The sequence below is a fragment of the Acomys russatus genome, chromosome 32 (genome assembly GCF_903995435.1).
Source record: "Acomys russatus chromosome 32, mAcoRus1.1, whole genome shotgun sequence".
Taxonomy (NCBI): domain Eukaryota; kingdom Metazoa; phylum Chordata; class Mammalia; order Rodentia; family Muridae; genus Acomys; species Acomys russatus.
The window spans coordinates 32,254,208-32,273,385 of NC_067168.1; the positions used below are offsets into that span (position 1 = coordinate 32,254,208).

At 45.2% G+C, this 19,178-nt stretch overlaps 1 protein-coding gene across 1 annotated transcript in view; it reads right to left on the reverse strand.

Annotated features, from left to right (window-relative positions):
• Positions 1–19,178, reverse strand: part of Col6a6 (collagen type VI alpha 6 chain) — a 131,684-nt gene that overhangs the window by 53,000 nt on the left and 59,506 nt on the right. Inside the window, exons 11-20 of the mRNA XM_051140010.1 lie at positions 15,476–15,630; positions 13,820–13,912; positions 12,410–12,463; positions 10,963–11,034; positions 10,849–10,875; positions 8,368–8,412; positions 8,222–8,275; positions 7,299–7,361; positions 3,612–3,677; positions 2,092–2,145 (exon numbers count right to left, since the gene is read on the reverse strand). Coding sequence (XP_050995967.1) covers positions 2,092–2,145; positions 3,612–3,677; positions 7,299–7,361; positions 8,222–8,275; positions 8,368–8,412; positions 10,849–10,875; positions 10,963–11,034; positions 12,410–12,463; positions 13,820–13,912; positions 15,476–15,630 — 683 coding nt within the window. The remainder of the gene's footprint in view (positions 1–2,091; positions 2,146–3,611; positions 3,678–7,298; positions 7,362–8,221; positions 8,276–8,367; positions 8,413–10,848; positions 10,876–10,962; positions 11,035–12,409; positions 12,464–13,819; positions 13,913–15,475; positions 15,631–19,178) is intronic.

Consider the following 19,178-nt stretch of genomic DNA (forward strand, 5'->3'; position numbering starts at 1 on the left):
AGAGCATTTGCTGCTCACGCCAAGGATCCAGATTCTGTTCCCAGTACCCACCTGGCAGCTCACATCTGTAACTCTGGTTCTAGGGGACCGGATGCCTTCTGCTGACCTCAATGAGCACTGCGTGAAAGTGGGTGCACAGACACACAGGCAAGCAAAACCCTCATATTCCTATCCATTCTGTCTTCTCATTTTATTTTGCAGAGTCACACAAAAAGAGCTAGTTGAGGCACCCTTGCTTTGGCGTTTGTCAACAGTCCTGTTTTGACCCCTGTATGGCACAGAGGCACCTCCATGAGGTCCTCCTCCTCCTCAGAAGCTGTGTGGTTTGGTGTGGCCTCTGGGAGCCACGAAACAGTAAACACACATCCCTTCACACCAGGGTTTTCTGGGTGACAGTCTTCACTTTGAGCATGTTTTGCAGGGGGAAGCAAGCCTGCAAGGATGCCCTTCCAGAAAGCCAAGCGGAAAGGATAAGCACTTCCTCATTTGCATCTGCATCTGCATCTGCATATGCATTAAAGCGTCATTAGCAACTCTCACAGTCTGCACATTCTGAATGTAATCTCGGTTCCTATTTCCATTTCCCAAGCCTTGTGAGGAGCTCGGGTGTGCTTCCAGATGCAAAAATACTTTCCTGACAGAGGATAATAGCTAGTTTCATAAACTACTTCTGCCCTGAAAATACAATACATCATAAGCGTCGTGTACTCAACTAGGGTTTATTTGTGCTCAATTTTAAGACGTTTTGAGGGGCAGGGAGAGGAGGTTGGATAACTAAACAAAGAATGGAAAAGAAAATGCTGCAAAAATGAGACAAAATTGGTCTAATTTAGACGCTAATGCAGGTGTGGAAGTGAATTCCATTAAATAATCTTATTGGATAAAGGCGTCCTATTTGGAATCTTTGTGTGCTTTTCTAAGCAGTAACACATGGAATGTTTTAAGGCATGTATTTAAACAAAACCAATAAAATAAACTAACAACAAACTAAAACTCCCCACAAGGGGCTGGCTGGCTTTTGTCAACTTGACAGGAAGCTAGACATATCTGGGAAGAGGGAATTTTAATTATGAAAATGCCTCCGTAAGATTGGCCTGCAGGCAAGTCTGTGGGGGCATTGTCTTGATTTATGATTGATGCAGGAGGGCCCCGCTCACCATGGGTGGTCCACCACCGGCTGGGTGATACTCACTTGTGTAAGAATATCAGGATGAGCAAGCCAAGAGGAGCAATTTAGTCAACAGCATGCGTCCATGGCGTATGCTTCAGTTCCTGCCTTGAGTTCCTGCCCAAACTTGCCTCAGTGGCCGCGTGCGTGTGTGCATGCGTGTGTGTATGTAACCTGCCAGTTGGAAGCTGAAACAAACCCTTTCCTGCCGAAGTGGCTTTTGGTCATGGTGTTCTATCCCAGCATCCATCAGAATCCCTCAGACACTCAATAACCTAGTCTAACTCCTGGTCCCAAGCCCACACCAGACATTCTCTTTATTTCTCTTTTGCTACTTTTGTTGTTGTTGTTGTTGTTTTCCTTTTTTTTTTTTTTTCTGAAATTTCATATATGAGTACACTATATTTAACAATATTTTTACCTCTCCACCTCCCTCTACCCTAAGACATGACAGAGACACTACACCCTTTAAAATCTCAACATTATAGCTGCCTAAACAAGGCCTGCATGTGGACAATAGCGGTAGAGCTACCAATATGGATCAAGAACTTCAGGCTGTCAATCAATGGCTCTGGGGGGAGGTAGATCAGTTTTCTTCCCAGCTTTCATAATAGTCATAAAATCTAGCAGACAATGGGGCTTGGATAGCGATTAACATCACTGGCAACTTCAGTTAACTCACCAAGTAGGCAAAACACTGGCCACTTTCTCCTCATTGGCCACTCTTGCTTTCTTTGTGTGGCAGTCTTTCCTTGCGGCAATTTTCCATGCGGCCAGCACTTTCTTTACTTCTGCTTCAAGGGCTTTGCTAGGCCAGCCCCATTCTGAAATAGCTCAGTGCTCCGACCCATTGACCATCCCACCAACTCCCACCACTATGGGACCCATGGGTCTAGAAGCTCCTCCCCTTGAAGGACTCTCACCATGTTTCTTCTTGAGCCTGGTGTCCCAGGAGAGCCTGGCCAGCCTCTTTTGCCCTGTCAGAGGAACAAAAGGATGTGTGACCACAAAAGCCATCACTAACAGCGTTCCATTTTAACATCTGTTCATCCTGTGCCGGAAGAGCTCCTACCAGGGATGGAGTGATCTTTCCCTGAAGTGTGAGACTATCTTCCATTGGGCAGAAACCACCTCTCCATGATGGTCGTGGGGGTCGGCAGCACAACACTGACAACATGGTTTCAGGTCGCAACTGCTCATTGTCACTAATTCATGCTTGAGACATGGGTATGTCAGAATACTCAAACTATCCCTACCTGTCACCTAGCATAGCATGAATGTGGCTGGTAGGCCACTATTGGTTGGCACTTTTGTGCGAGTTCGGTTGTGTATGTATATATTTGTGTGGGGGGGGGAGGCGTATACATGTGTTCAGGCACATGTGGAGGTCAAGAGGTTGACAGACTGTTTTTTTCCCCATTGCTCTCCCCCTTATTTTTTTAGATGGGGTCTCTAACTGGGTCTGAAGTCCACAGATTCAACAGTACTAGCTAGTCGAAGGGACCAGGATCTTCTTGCCCAGTGGCAGACTACAGGTGTTCGCCACATCTTAAGTAGGCACTGGGGATCCGAACTCAGGTTCTCATGACTTCGCAAGCAACACTTTACCAAGTGAGCCACCTCTCCAGGCCCCAGGAGGGACTTCTGCCTTTGAACTGCTTCTTTACCTGCCCTGTGTAGATTAACACCTTCCTATGAAGAAAGCCTTATGGAAAATTTTATTAGCCAAGCCAAGACAAAAGTAGGCTACTCACTATATTTTGCAAGTGAGGGAGATCAAGGTTTACATAGAGTGAGGCTCGTTATACAAAGCAAGTCATGGACAAAGCCTGAGAAAGAAGTGAGGGCTACCAACTCCTTTCTACCACCCGGGGCGCTTGCACATTAAGAGGAATCAGAGGCACACATTATCCACATCACCTTTTAAATCCGAAGTTATAGGATAAGGGGACTAAATTGTGGCCTGCGAGGTTTCAGAACAGTGCAGAGATTTGCCTTGGGGAGGAACCACCCATCACCAGCTGTCGTCTTTCTGCTGCCGGCTAACAGGGTTACATCTTCCTAGTGTGTGTGTCCCTTGGATACTGGGACAGTCAACAACTCTGCTAGCCCTTTAAAAAGATATTTCTATTAAATCAACTAGTCCTTCCTTTGAAACTGGGGTTTAGGTGTTTGTTTTCATGAAGATCTCATGGGTGTGGCTTAGTGCAGCCAGTCACCTCAAATTCAGAACTTAACAATGTTTCTAATATGTCACAGCATGAAATAAGCAAGGACAAAGAATTTGTTCCTTTTGCCTCCTACAAAAGCTTTTCTGTACTAAGTATATTCTCTTATTCCAAATTCCCTCTCAAGTGCTTTATACTCTGCTTATGAGACACTGAACCTCTTAGGCCCTGCAGCCTCATGCAGCAAGTTTACTTTCAAATGCCCACGTAATTACTTGTCTTCCATGGTCTCCTTTCAAGCCTTTGGGTCCTTGTATGCTATTGTCACGTCCAGGAATTCCCTAAAAAAAAAAAAGAAAGAAAGAAAGAAAGAAAATAAAGGAACGACGAACGGGCTTTTAATAGATTCCAAATTCAACAAAGCAGAAACAGGTTGAAGTGGCAGGTGGCTTCCAAGCTTTTGATTTGCCAACTTGGACTGCTGTTAGCAGGCTCAGAGTGGACACCCAAGGTGAGTACATGGGGAGAAAGCAAGAACTCTCCCTACAGGAGACGAGAGGATAGGGCTTGTGTCCTACACCCTGAGGCAAGAGCCAGCCTTTCTCTGCTCCTTTTTCTTGAGTCACAAACAAAAGTGCACTTGAGAATTCATGGGATTATTCTCTTCTCCTCTTGGGAGAAGATAAAACATGTGTGGTGGGTTTGTCACACCCATGCAACACACTCTGACCAATGTGACCCATGCTGGACACCGTAGCCTGTCACACTGGATACGCAGTAACAGTTGCTGGGGAAGGGAGATGCTGGGCAGCTGTCTGTGAGTTGTCCAGGAGCTCTGGGACATAGGTTTTGCTAAGTCTCCCTCTCTCCCTCCTTCCCGCTGGGGTAGCCTTCCAGTGAGGCAGCTGCCCCGAGTTACCTATGCTCGCAACCCTTCATTCACGTCCCCATAACAAACTCAGATAAACTCACTGCATCACTAGGCTAGACTTGGATGCAATCGTTTCTTTGTTCTGTCATCTCAGGGTGTGCAGATGTTTGCTGATGTCTCCCCAGGAAAAGCTACAGAACACTGAGGAACCAGGTTGCGCCATGTCCTAGTATCATCTCTGGTTTTTAGAAAAACCTGAAATCTTGAAGGCTTTTCTTTTCTTCTTCAATATTCACCCAAGCATCCCAGGAGGAACTTGCTGGAAACAGCACCCCTGTGGGATATCATGCTTATCAGGCAAAACTGGAAAGCTTCTAACGTGGAGAACCACAGTCAAACTGCACATGCGCAGGGTTGAGCCCATCAATTGAGCCAGCCAAATCAATCAATAGATGCTCCAATACGGCAGGAGGAAGAGCAGTGCCACGGCCCTGCTGAGTGCCAGCTGCTCGGCTGCTCTGCTGACAGTGCCCAGATTACCTCCAATCAATCAATAAGCAATTTGCAATCACCAACAGGGATGGGACACTGTTCCAGATACTTAGTAAGCTGTTTTAGTTTTTTTTTTTTTTAAACTAATATTTGGACTTGGGCTCAAGTAGCTTATAAGATAAAAGGAAGAAAGAGAAGAACCTGGGTTTATATTATATGATTGTTATCACTAAAATGTGTTTGAGTCTCTGCTTTACCAAATCAGCATCATTTTTGACATTTTTTTCCTTCCCTCCTCAAGGTTAAATGCTTGTCTCTTAAGTCACCAAACATGGGCACACCTAAGGAAAACAACCAGAAAGCTGGATCTTGGTGAGGATGGTAAGAGAAGGACAATAACCTGCAGAATTTACTTATTCAATTATTTATGTTGAGACAGATGTGCACACGCAGCCTTGGCTGGTCTGGGAACTCTGTGTAGCCCAGGCTGGCCTTGAACTCACAGAAATCTGTCTGCCTCTGCCTCCTGAGTGCTGGGAATAAACGTGCGTGCAGTGTGCCCTGCTCAAGTCCAGAACTTTGTTCCACTGAACAGTAAGGCCTTTAATTTGAAAGATAACGCAAAAGAGTCACATACCAGCGTCCAGAACGGAACCTCTCACCTCTGTACTCAACAAGAACAAAGAGCAGCACTTAACATGAATTACAATCAAACATGGGATTCTAGTAACGATGTATTGTCAGGTGGTGAGCTTGCTAGTCTCCATAGATAAAGATTTTGCCCAGTTTTCTCCCGGTATTATATGAAAATTTTAAAAATCACCACCATTAAAGCTGTGTGTTGCGGGGAGGAAGGGGGGCACACACCTGTAACCCTAGTACTTGGGAGGTAGAGGCAGAAAGATTCAAAGTTCAAGGCCAGCTTTAAACAAACAAACAAAAAATCATCTGGCCAAAATGGGAAATTCCAAAAATCTTGTTTAGATGTTTCCCCCAAGGAATGTGTGTTACTTGCATGCATTCCTGAGGAAAATCTGATCCTATGTGTGTTGTTTTCCTGAAATAGCAAAGTACTAAAACCACACCCACCCACCCACACTAGCACGCACGCGTGCGCGCGCGCGCGCGCGCGCGCGCACACACACATACACACACACATACACACTCTGTGGGCACTTGTGTGCTGTAACATATGTGTGGAAGTGAGAGGACAGTTTGCTGGAGACTGTTCCCTCCGTCTACTATGTGGTTCCCGGGGATTGAACTCGGGCCCTCAGGGTTGATGACAGATGCCTTTACCCTCTGAGCCAGCCGTCTTACCAGCCCTCCATCTTTTAAATAAATCTATTTTTGATGCATGCCTCACATTCACAGTTTTGACACATACTACAACAAATCACCTCTCTAATCAACATATTGGATGCCCTAGAGGATACCAGGCAAATGTCCCATCAACGCTCAGGTCCCCACACCCTTCCCTGAGCATTTTTAAAACAGTTTTTGTAGACTGTAGGCGTTCTGATCAACACAAGCGACACTAACCTCCATATGGGGGGAGACTAGCTCACTATAAGCTTTTTTGAGAAATGTTTGCGAACTGTCAAGATTAGGCTCAATATAGGCATACATGTCACCATCCCCAAATTCTGTTCCTAAATTATATACTTGATATAATTAATGTGTACACCAAAGGACAGGCAAATGAATATTCACAGCAGTACTATTTTAAACCCACATAGCTATCAATAATAGAGTGGAAAAATATACAATGAACACCCAATGCATGACTGTAAAGTGCTGAGCTCAAGTCATGTGTGTTACAGACAACATGCATGCATCACATGATTATAAGACAGAGCAAAAGCAGGCAGAAGCAGAAAAGTACATGCATAATGCTCCCATTCACATGAAGCTCAGGGCCAGTTAAGACTAATATCCCACGCTAGTACAGTGATGATCCTGGGGAGGGCGGGGTGGGGTGAGGTGACTGGAGCATCACAAGGGGGCTTCTAGGATTACCTAGGTGATGACCACACGGGCATCTTCAGTGATTGAGCCCCTGTACTGATGCATGTTACAGCTCACTGAAAAGCTCAACAAACATTTTCATTTTTGCTGTTCTGTAGAGTTATTGGATTGTGGGCATGGTGAGGGGAGAGAGCCCATGGCACTGACTTCCACTGACATGGTGTGCGCATACTGGGATGTGGGTTGTGCCTGCTCAGCTGGGTTACACTAGCGGGTGTCTTCATGCCCTGAGGATGGCCTGATAGAATCCCCTTGGATTGGGAAGACAAGCCTGCTATTCTCAATAGAGACAGAGTGTTGGGAATAGACAAAAAGAGACAATTTCCCCCATACTCTGTATTGTGAAGTGCTTAGGAAAATAATCACATAGACTAGAACTCCTTTGTCACTCTGAACCACAAGAATGATTATGACTAAGATATGAGCACAGAAACTACGTTTAACGTCTCCAATTAGAACTTGAAGGTTGGAAGTTCAGGAGCATGCCCATAGTGCCTTAAAATGGAGCCCCTCTCCTCCGTGGAAGGGAGCCCTGCTTATACTACACAGCCTGCACGGGCCCCACACTTACCGGATCTCCTCGCAGGCCCTTCGCTCCACGGTCACCAGAAGCCCCTTGCTTGCCTGGGCTTCCCTAAAGTTAACACAGACCAGAACAAAAACAAGATGGGAGGTTTTAATAAACCTAATAAGCATAAAGAAAGGGCTTAGATTGAATAATTAAATATTTTTTCACTGAGATTGTTTTTTTTTTATTTTTTATTTTTTATTTTTTTTTATTAATTTATTCTTGTTACATCTCAATGGTTATCCCATCCCTTATATCCTCCCATTCCTCCCCCGCATTTTCCCATTATTCCCCTCCCCTATGACTGTTCCTGAGGGGGATTTCCTCCCCTTGTATATGACTGAGCTTGTTTTTTAATCTGGATAAAGGAACTACAAAAAAAAAAAAAAAGTTCTTGTCATCACATAAGTAACTTGTGGTGACCTTGGTTGGCTGGCTTGGATCTTACTATGCAGACCAAGTTGGCCTCCAACACAGAGAGCTACCTGCCTCTACCTCCTGAGGAGTGTGCTAAGATCAAAGGTGTGTGCCCCCATGCCTGGCCCTTCTCCTGTACTGAGGACCGTGCAACTCAATTGGAATCAAGAGAGAGGAGTGGGGATATAAGAGGCACAAGATGTCATGAGAGAGGCCTTATGTGTTTCTAGTTGCCCTCCATAGAAAAGTCATGGTCAATGTGCTAAGAAACACATGTACACCACACAGACCTGAGTCCAAGGTTAGCCATGCTCAGCCTCGAATAGCAGAACACACCAGACACACAACAAATCACTGTTTGGTGTCATGTGTGATGGTGTTTCATGAATACCTGTCCCTAAAGTCTGTGGCCATAGCCAACAAACAAGTCTAAGGCAGTTGTTTTATTTTATATACCATTTCTTTTGCTTCAAATGCAGGCTTATAGTTTCCGTGTCTTGAATCCCTACCTGAGATCCCCCATCACCTTTTTCTCCTCTTCTTCCAGGAATCCCACTGTCGCCCTAAAAAAACAGACACAGGAAAGCTCAAACTCTCATGTTCTCCATGAGAACCAGCTGAGGAGGGTGTCTGGGGTAGAAGGCAGGCGCCATACCTGTTCTCCGTCTAATCCATCCAGCCCGTTTTCCCCGGCTTCTCCCTGCAAAGACAGATGTGATTAGAATATAGTGCACATCTGTCAGACACCAAACCAAGACGGTCTCGATGGTTATGTGCTGAGCAACAGCCTCCTTGGCAGGCAATGGCTGGGTCGGGCCAAAGATTGCTTTCAGTAATAGAAACCATCATAATAATAAACAGAGCCTGCCTGCAGTGAGAGGGAAAGATAAAGGAAGACAAAGCAAGGCACCTTAGTTTCATACTACCCCAGGCAGAATGGCAAACACCAACAAAATGATGAGCAAACAAGTGCTAGGAAGAATACAGGGATAAGGCAAGCCTCATTGCCTGTTGGTGGGATTGCAAACTGGGCGGCTACTGTGGAAACCCATGTGGAGAACTATCAAAAAACTAAAAATAAATCTATCTTATGGCCCAGCTATGCCACTCCTTGGACTGTGCCCAAAGGACTAGACGTTGTACTCCATGGCTGCTCTATTCACAGTAGTTAGGAAATGGAAACAACCTAAGTGCCCTTCGCCGACAAGTTGATAATGAAACTGCGGCACATACACACTGTGGAAATCATTAACTGTGCAGGCCAATGGGTGGGACAGGAAAGGATCATATCGAGTGAGGTAACCCAGATCCAGAAAGGCAAATGTCGCGTGTTCTCTCTCCTCACGCCAAATCTTGAGATGTGAATACACAGCCTAGAGTAACTACGGAAACCAGGAAAGTAAAATGGGGCCATTTCTAGGACAGGGAGGCTGGGGAGCAGTCGAGAGGGCAACAGTAGTGTACACGCGATCTGATTAGGGGAATGGGAGGGGTGCTCCTTATGGAGAGGGAGGAGGGACATACAGAAGAGGTGGGAGGAGGGCGAAGAAGAGTAGCGGGACGTAAGTGACCTGATGGGGAGATGGGCGAAGGGGAGGCGCTTAGGGAGGGGGAGGGGAAGAAATACGGAAGGAAAGAAGAGGGTGAAATAACATAAGGATGTCCGATAAAGCCACAAGGGATTATATTATTAACTATTTACCTAGAAACCCAATAGTACCTGTAACTCAGTGTGTAAATATACAGGCATAGTTTTAATACATTTTTTTTTCAATCTGGGCTGACAATGTTCCTCCAACAGCCAAAGAACACCTAAAAAATAACCCCAATACTAGATTTTAAAAATCCCTCTTCTGAGTTGTTGCCCAGGGCTATGTATCCCTAGCATACAGCCTGTTGCTGCTGCCCTTGGTTAGCACACAGAGGTGGAAGGTGAGTCCCTACTGCTGAAGACACCATGCACTTCAGACCCAGAGCCCAGGGACCCAGATGTGGACCTGACCTGAACATCTCCTCCCTGAGGACTAGCTTCCATGGTACCAGAAGGCACCATGCAGCATCCAAAGAAGGGAGGTGACCATTTGTCCTTTCCAGCTACGACACCTATGAACCACCATGACCAGCAATGGCCCGATAACCCTAAGGGCGCAGTAGTGGCATGTGTACCTTGGTGCTAACCAACAGCTTTCTAATTGGTCTTAAGATCCACTCAACCCGAGTGAAAACATGGTACTTGAAGCCTAGCGAGTGCTAGAGAAGTCATGGAACTTGGAGGAAAACCTATAACCATTTCTACTAAACAGACCCCTAATAACAATCTAAGCATCTGTCCTTCTACCTCAGACAAGTGTGGTTCTCACACCTCCCTCCTATGACTGAAACTTCTCTTGGCAGCAGACAGAGACCACTACATTCAAAAGCCACATTCAAAAAGCAGAGTTTTGGAGCACAGTAGATGGATACATTCACAAAACAGGCCTGCATTTAAGGCCCAGGGAGCACTGTGGGAGAAGGAGAAGAAAGACCGCGAGAAGCCAGAAGGTTGGGGAGCTTGCTATGAGATTGTGTCTCCTAGTAATGTCAGAAGCTACCCTCATAAACTCTTCCCAACGTGACTGCCCACACATGGGCTGAACAAGGACAGCAACAGTAGAAATGTCAAGGTGGATGGGAAAAGCCCACAATCCTACACAAAGGACTACAGTCAGCTAGGGAATACTGTGCAGGAGAAATCGTCTTCTCCAGAGAAGAGCACGTCAAGTGGTTAGCCAACATCAAACGGTCAGCCCTGAACATATATATAGAAGTAACATTATACCGACTGAGCAGGTTTCGTTTATATACACGCACACATAGGAATGCAATAACAATTAATTAAACAGAGGCCATCAGTTTGAAAGAGAAAAGGGAGGGTTCTATGAGAAGGTTTGGAGGAAGGAAAGGGAAGAGAGAAATACTGTAATTATAATATGAAAAAAACTAAATGAAATAACTGGTACCAAAAAAAGGGGGCAAGGGGGAGGCCAACAGTGGCTTTACTTGTAGCACCCAGTGATAACCAATGATTTCAAAGTAACATTTTTTTTTTTTCTGGCTAACGAAAGGGTAAATAAAATACACAGGCCCGGCACCATACCTCTTCTCCACCGAGTCCTCTGCTACCCTGAAAAAACCAGAAAGGAGAACAGATGAGTGTGGGAAATGCAACAGACTGCCAAGACGATATCCCAGGCTCTTACAAAATCCTTACCTTAGGCCCTTTGGCGCCTAAGCATCCCTTAGTACCTTGCTCCCCCATTGGTCCAGGGGCTCCTCTTTCTCCCTGTGGAAAAGCAGAAAAGCACAAATCCAGATGAATGTGTGCTATCATGATCCGGGATCTGTCCTGGATACTTGACAAGTTTACTGTTTTGTTTTTAAGAAAACCTCTGGCTACTCGTGACTTACATTCCGGGACTCAAGCCTATGAAAACAAAGAGCGGAAGTTAGAACTACATAGATGACAACCCTTCGCTTTGGACGCCACCTGCATACCGCGTGCATGGAGCATCCGTTTCCCCAGGTGGCCACCATATTGTTCCCTTTTAACTTCCTGACTGCGTGTGTTCATCCTGCCCTAAGCTGAGATTCAGGACTCTTTGCCCGGTCACTATGACTTTAAGACTTTGACCCATGACCTCGGTCTGAACATCAGACCTGCCTGAGCATGCTTCCAGACCATTCCCCTCATTCTCACCCCTAGGCTCGCTGTTCACTAGCGAGACATAAGCCAGTCTCCTCCAGGGGACTTCCGCAGCATCCGAAGTTCCCGCCATGCCGACCATGTGCCACTTTGCCAGCTCATAATCCTTTGATTCCATTGATGTCCTTGAGCACATGGTTCCCTTTTCAGTAGAATAAGATTTCCCACACGCTTTGCCCATAGAAACTAACTCCTTGTCATCCTTCAAGTGTCTGCCCAATTGTTACCCCTTGCTTTGTAACCTTTTCCTCCCAGGCCCAACTCCCACCTTGGCGGTCTTCAAGCTACTCAGTTCCCTTGCTTGTCTTCTCACTAGTGTGGAAGGTTCCTAAGGTAGAAGTCGTACGTGTTTCTTTTGCATATTTTTTTCCTCCTTTCTGGGGTGTTCACACTGCTACCGTGTGTGTGTGTGTGTGTGTGTGTGTGTGTGTGTGTGTGTGTGTGTGTGCGTGCGTGTGTGTAGATATATAGAGATATAAGCATGTACAGATATAGGATACGTATATCAATGCCTTTTGCAAATAATGACGTGAAACAGTAAAAAGATTAAATATGTGTTGTCAAATGAATGCATGACTGGATGCATGGAAGGAGGAAAGAGAAGGGAGGAAGGGGGGAGGGAGGGAGGAAGGGGAGAGGGAGGGAGGGAGGGAGGGAGGAGGGAAGAGTTCCTGATGAATTATGTGGTGCGTTGGTTTAACTTTTACAACATGACGCGGGCAGATGGCAGGGACGTGACTCCACGGCAGAGATGCTACCACCCACACCTGGGTCATTGTGTGGTGTAGGTGGGTGGACCAGAGCAAGATTGTCCAGTAGTGACCACTAAGGAGAGTGTCACCCAAGCACAAGGAGGCTTAGGAAAGACCCGAGGTGTCATCGGAATCCTTAGAGTCTGCTCTCTGTTTCCCTTCTGCTTGTGGGAATAAGTGAGCTGCAAAAGGTCTTGACTTACAGCAGTGCCCTCCTCTCCCAGGTAGCCTTCACTGCCTTTAAATCCTGGGGGTCCCTGCAAAAAAAGAAAGAGGAGAAAACATGAGCAGCCCACAGACCGGGAAACGAGAGCTATCAGTGCAGAACCACTCTGAGGATAGACTCCATGTGCAATGGAAGAGGTTGAAAATGTTCCTGACTGTCCACATCAAGCTAGCGGCATTTATACAAACAAAAAGAAAGGGAATTTTCATACAAGTATCCAGATAGTCAAAGGTGTGTGTACACATGTGGGGGGAAACTTTGGGTGTGTATGCCTGAATGTCTTGTGTGAATACACGCATGCATATGAATATGTGCACGTCTGTATGTGGGGGTGGCAGCTGGTACGTGTATGCATGAGTGCGCACACATGTGTACCTGTGCCAACACACTGTCTCACTGTCTCCAGGAATACCAACAGAGCCCGCATTCTTCTCTATAAAAATATATGTGTTTTTCATGGGCTACAATTATTTTTTTTTTTACAAAAATAACCTTTTCCCTTTTTTTTTTTTTTTTAAAAAGGACTTACTGCTATACATAGAAAACCAGACCACACACATTTCTTTCTATTCTGGCTTTTTGATATATTTTAAAATTCTACCAGTCTCCTTCCATGAATTCCAGGCATTCCAGAAATAATTAATCCAAAGCTTTTTTCAGTGAAACCGTTCTGGTGATTGGGGAGCCATGCCACAGATCTCCAACCCATATGGACAGTAGCAGTACTGAGACTGTTAGATGTGTCCCACAGTGTGTTTGCACACATTTGGATACGTCCTATGTCTGAAGCAGTGTTTTTATGCAAAGATACATAAATGTCCCCGTTTAGTAAATGCATTAGTAAAAACACTAGTAAAAACTAGTGCTGTTGGTTATGAAAAACGGGAAGAAAACAAATAAAGCTATCTGGCTCCCTTTTGTGTGTGTATATATAGATGTCAACACTGTCACATTCTCTGCTACAGTAGAGTGACCTGAGTTTGATTTTCAGCAGCCAGTACACAGTATTGACTTGATTTTAATGTCATCGCCAAGACTAAAAAGGGAAACTGAACTGACTTCTCGGTATGGAGGAAACTTCCATCACTCAGTGTGAAGATGACGGAGTTTTCTGCACTCTACCATTGCTGTAGAGCACCGGGCTCACCAAGGATCCTGACAACCGTGTCTCCTTGAAACCCCTTGAAGAACTGCCAAACAATGCTAACATAGAAGACCAAGGAAAATGGCAGCTATCTAATCCGACATGGGAAGAGAAGTGTGATGAATGGTCTGTCTCCTCCAGAAGCTCAGGCTAGCAGGCAAAACCTCTCTGCTTCTACCCCAGCTTATATCCGGAAGGCATGCTACAGCTCAAATGACATAAGTAAGTGTGAGATAAAGTCACCTTCTTTCCTGCTGAGCCCGGGTCCCCCATGGCGCCATCCCATCCTGTGCACTTGCAGAGCAAACAACAGCAGGTCCTTTCTGCAATGTTGATCTTGGGGAAGACATGAGGATAATTATATTTGGTGGCGTTGATTCCCAAACCCCCTCACATGAGCACCGCTGAGGGTCCATGGTGGCAGGAGCCTTCCTACTGCTAAAATGGCTAATCCCACCTTGGAGTCCTGACATGTTTATCCTGTGAGGATTCCTGATCAACTCAAAAGCGTTTGACTTCTGCAGACGGCATCATTTCACTGCATACTAATCTATCGATACGCTTTGTCAACATACCCTTCCCTAGCTTTGCCCATTGTTGGTCACCCTAAATATACTGCTCCACAGGCTTTGTTCAGCTCAATGAAGGCGTGCTGTTTTCTCCTGGCTCCATTTGTAAAATCTCAGCTTGTTAGCAGAGTCAGACAGAGCACTCAGAGACACTGCTTGGAACAGAGACCCTTGGAAACGCATTCAGGGGAGTTTTGATGTGACTTTGGAAATGTCAGCTGCATGCCAACATTTTAGAAGCATTTGCTCTAAAGGGTGTGAGCACGAGAACATTCTGTTTATATGATAGCCAAACAAAATTGTTATGTATTTAAAACGTGAGTGAATTTTACTCTGGACTTACTTCGACATCTCTGGAACAGCTACCATAGATTTGTTTGTTTATTTGTTTATGCAATTGACCCAACAGATTCATTTTTAGGAAAATTGAGTTTGCAATAAATTCTATTCTTCATTTTTATGAGTAAAAAAACAAACAAACAAAAAAACAAACAAAATAAAACAGCCCTTCATTGGAAAGTGTTCTGATACACTAAGAGTCTAAAAATTATAAACAAATTAATTCCAAATCACTCATTAAAATCATTAAAATCAGTAACATGCCACAGCCTTAAGAATGTTCATACTCGAGTTTGATTCTTGGTATATTTCTGAAATAACATGGTAAAGATGCTTTGTTTCTAGGTGTGAGATCATAAAACCAAGCAGAGCACGAAGATCTGGCAGTGTGTACACAACCCAAGAAAATCCCTCGCTCCCTCATAGGGAGTGCCTCCAGCTCTCCCCCCACACTCAGTCAGGCAGTTATTTGTCTGACTGAGCGCCAACTGTAACGGGCTGTCGCTTACAGCCTGTGCAGCCGGTGAAGTACACCTTGAACATGAGAGAGCCATAGCTGTGATGCTCAGAGCTGCACAGAACCTGAAACCTGAGAAGCTGCTGGTCCAGGGAACAACCCAGGCCTGTTCACAACTCGGGCTCATCTTGGTGCCCTAGACTCATGGGCTGTGGTCTGGCCAGCACAGTCCGTGCTGTTTAAATATTTTCTTATTTTCCTCTTTGTTCTGCCTCTTGCTACCTCTTATGTTTCAAGCGTATCTGTTAAGCATGCTTTGACCCGTCCCTACTATATAATGCTTCAAACACGTTTTTAGACTGTTCACGAAATTCATAAAGGTCCATCTCGTTAGTTCAGACCCATACTCATCAATATGAAACCCATGGACAAGATAATGAAAGGCTTAAACTATTGGGGCTCAGGCTACAGCCCAGTCGGGGATGGGGGTAGGGTGACTTGCTTAACCCCTCTGGCCTTTTCTGAGTAACTTACTAGTTGCTTTGACAGCTGACTCCCAAGGTTCCTCATGCCAATTGTGAACTGTGTTCTGTACTCAAATCCTTTTCCAAATTCAATGTACAGAAGGTCAGCCAGGTCATTAGGATCGGCAGCCCCATCCACAGCGACGGTTATGAGGGCGTTCAGGCCTGTTAAACACATTCTGTAGGTGAAGTGGGCTTGGGTCTCTTAAATCACTCTGCACACTTAAGTCACCACCCTGAGCCAACAGCTGCTTTCTATTGCCTGTGGCCTCTAACCCATGACGCAATGCTGGTAAACAGGCTGGGTACTAAGTGAATTAAGCTGGGACGAAGCAGCATTATTGACTGAAGCGAGCCAGTGGGTTAACCAAATGTCCACACTGTGCTTGCCAAAGCACAGAGGAATTCACACATCAAGAAAGCAAACGCTGTACATGGTTTACCCTTTGTGGAAGATTCTTAAAGCCGCAGTGTCAGAATCCACCTACGAGCTTCCCAGAAAGAGATTTTTTTTTCCCCTGAGCTATATACCCACATTGGCTAGTATCTTTCAATAAAATACAGAATTGCCTTGGAAAATGATCAATTCAAAAAAGGCAATATAGAATCTTAGGTCTTAGACCATACCTGCTGAACCAGAATGTGTATTTAACTAAAACTTCCAGGTAGAGTAGTTGCCTAGCATGTGTGATGCCCAGGCTCAAGCCTTAGGTTTGTTTAACAAACAAACATATAAACAAAAACAGAAATGCGTGTTTAAGGGCAGGAGAGATGATTTCGCAGTTAAGAGCACCTGCTGCAACTCTGGAGGACCTGGGTTTTGTTCCCAGCAACTACACAGTGCCTTGAAACCACCTGTAGCCCCAGTTCCTTTTCTGGTCTCTGGAGGCTCCTGCACACATGTGGTACATGTGGGGCACATAAACTAAAGCTGGTACACACGGATGCGTGAAAGATAGGTGTTTTCAATGACCTCCTTAAGAACTGACACTCCAGCCGTAACTTTAAGTGGAAACAAATGTCGGTCACCGAGAGCAGAGCCTCATAAGCCTTGGAATTTTATAGATCAGAATATTCCCAATAAAACTTTTGGGCTGAGTGTAGGGTTGCCAGTGGCTGGTTTTGAAAACTAAGAATTAAGTAACCCAGACAGTCATCCCGCATTAACAGTTATGTTCGCTTTCATCTACAGCCACTGTGTGCCTGGAGGACAGTCAAAGGACTTACATGCATGGCATGGTCTTACTCACACCCTCTAGGCGTGCAGATAGGACTCCAACCGCATTTATCTTACAGACAAGACATCAGGCTTAGAGAAGTGAACTCTTGACCCACTGGGTTTCTCAGGTTTTCATCCAGAGCCTAATTCTAAAGCCTTAGATGCAAGGAAGCTTTAACAACCATGTACAGAAGACATGATCGTGGAAACAAAAGCACAGCTCCACACTTTCTCATTCTCCCGTGGAGGTGCATGGCTCGATCTGGATGGGATTTGGAAACCAAAATACCTGAGGAGATAGGAAATAGTAAAGGGCTTCCCTGAGTCAGGGTGCCTTCCTAGATAAGGCCATCCAATGTGGTTTGAATGAAGAGACTGAAGCGAGTGAGGTTTCAGGGCACAGGCAAGTAGTGGTTAACTAAAGGGAAGAAAGGCTTAAATCGGGCGGCCAGCTCGTTCTGGTTTGCCTGGGACTTTTCTGGTGTTAGTCCTGTAGAATTCCTGGCCTGTCCCAGACAAACCAGGATAACCGGTCTCCCTTCTACAGCAAGCATGGTGAGAGAGGAGAAAGCCTGTGGGGTGGGCTGGGACAGAAGGCTACGGAGCTCAACTGGGTACTAGTGATGAGGGAAGGCTCGCTTGTGGATCTATTTATAAAAGAGAATATTTTCACATCTGCTTTTCCTTATAAGCTTCAGGAAATGTAAAATGTGAGCATTACAAGATCCATGGGAGAGTGACACGCAGGAAATATACGTGGAACTATCATTTGTGAGTCTGTTTCTCAGAATTGGAGCATTCAATCATGCTCCCTTCAGTCAGTCAATAAATGAGTCACGGCACAGCCTTCTTCAGTGCAGTGTCTCCAGCTGCTAGAAATGAATTAAGGAAGAAAACTCTTCAAAAGTTGTGAGAATGAAGAACTACTGAGGAAATTCTAGGGCACTCGACTCTTAAACAAACTCAAACCCCAATCTGCATGCAAAAATTGTAGAGCCACGGCCGCTGTCCCTAAGCCTTTTCTCCTCCCATTTTGTTGCATGGTGACTGCCTAGTCATTGTGCCAATGTGTGACCTTGAACTAAAGCAGCCTCCCAGGTCAATAGATCATTGATTAGATACACACACACACACACACACACACACACACACACACACATATATATATACACACACACACACACACAGATATATATATATATATATTTATATCCAAGGACAGGGGTTCTTCTTGTCCATGTTGAGAGCTATGTGATACTTCATGAAGGACACTGCCACCATTCCATTGTCCCTTTCTCAAATATTTTAAATTTCTTTATATATTATTTACATATATATATATATATATATATATATATATATATATTGTCTAGCTTCTGAAGTTTAGGTAGATTTCCTATATTTTCTCTGGGAGATGGAGACAGAAGGTGCTTGGAACCCTAGACGCTCCTAAGTGCTTCCCAGAAGACACTTTAACACTATGGGCAAGAGATAGATTCCCCTTATGCACACTCACACACTAGGAGGGCTGAAAGAGTTAAAAATCACAAGGATGACAACAAAACTGTCTTCTCAAACTAGGTGCCCCAGAGTCTTGTCCTCCATCTTAATTAAAATCTCTCTGGAGCTCACAAAGACCAAGATGTGATGATAGAATAAAGAAAAGGCAGCTGTAGGCAAGAATGAGTAAAATAAAAGCCTTTCCTATATGGCTGTAAACCCGGAGCCCTCTGCAGTTTGCTTAAGGTTAAGGAAGTGAACTCAGCAGAAAATACAGATTCTGGCTGACTGACATCTGTGAAGCTGGGAGGTATGTGTACTGGATCAGGCTCCTGGAAGCAGACCCTGAGGTAAGGGCTGGACACAAACAATGTGTCGAAAGTCCTCAGAAGAAAGGGGCGAGGACGGTGTGAAGGAAAGAAGACAGGACAGGACCTGAACTTGACTTGGCCTCAGAGTTCTGGCACATAAGTCAACGCCCTGGTGTCACTCGAGGCCAAGATCTGATTCTTTGTACTTCCGGTGACAAAGTGGGGAGTGACTTTCCAGTTGACGGGGCTTCTACAGGCCAATGGCAATTCTTCAGAGAACACCCAGCTCTGAGTGATTGGCAGGTCAGTGTTCCTGCCAGCAAGGGAGACGGGAGTAGGAGAACAGCAGCAGCAGCGCCCACTTACAGGAGGCTGGTCCTGCTTCTAGTCAAGTCAGAATATGTGGTTGCCTTTTGCCTCTACTGACCCATATTTTCAAAGGACCCAACAATAAGCCAGATTGGCTAATGGCTCTAAAAGCCAAATGCCTGGCTGCAGAACTTTGAGGCAGCATCAGCCTCATGGCTTGTTCTGAAGGCAGGAACTAATTACAGAACCCCAACACACAAGGAAACTTGGCCAAAGACACTTGCAAGTCTGGAAGTGGTTAGCGTTAGGAGGAAGTCATCCAAATGCTCGTGTTCCTTGGTCGAGGAGACGCTTCCTGTTCATTTTCATATGGC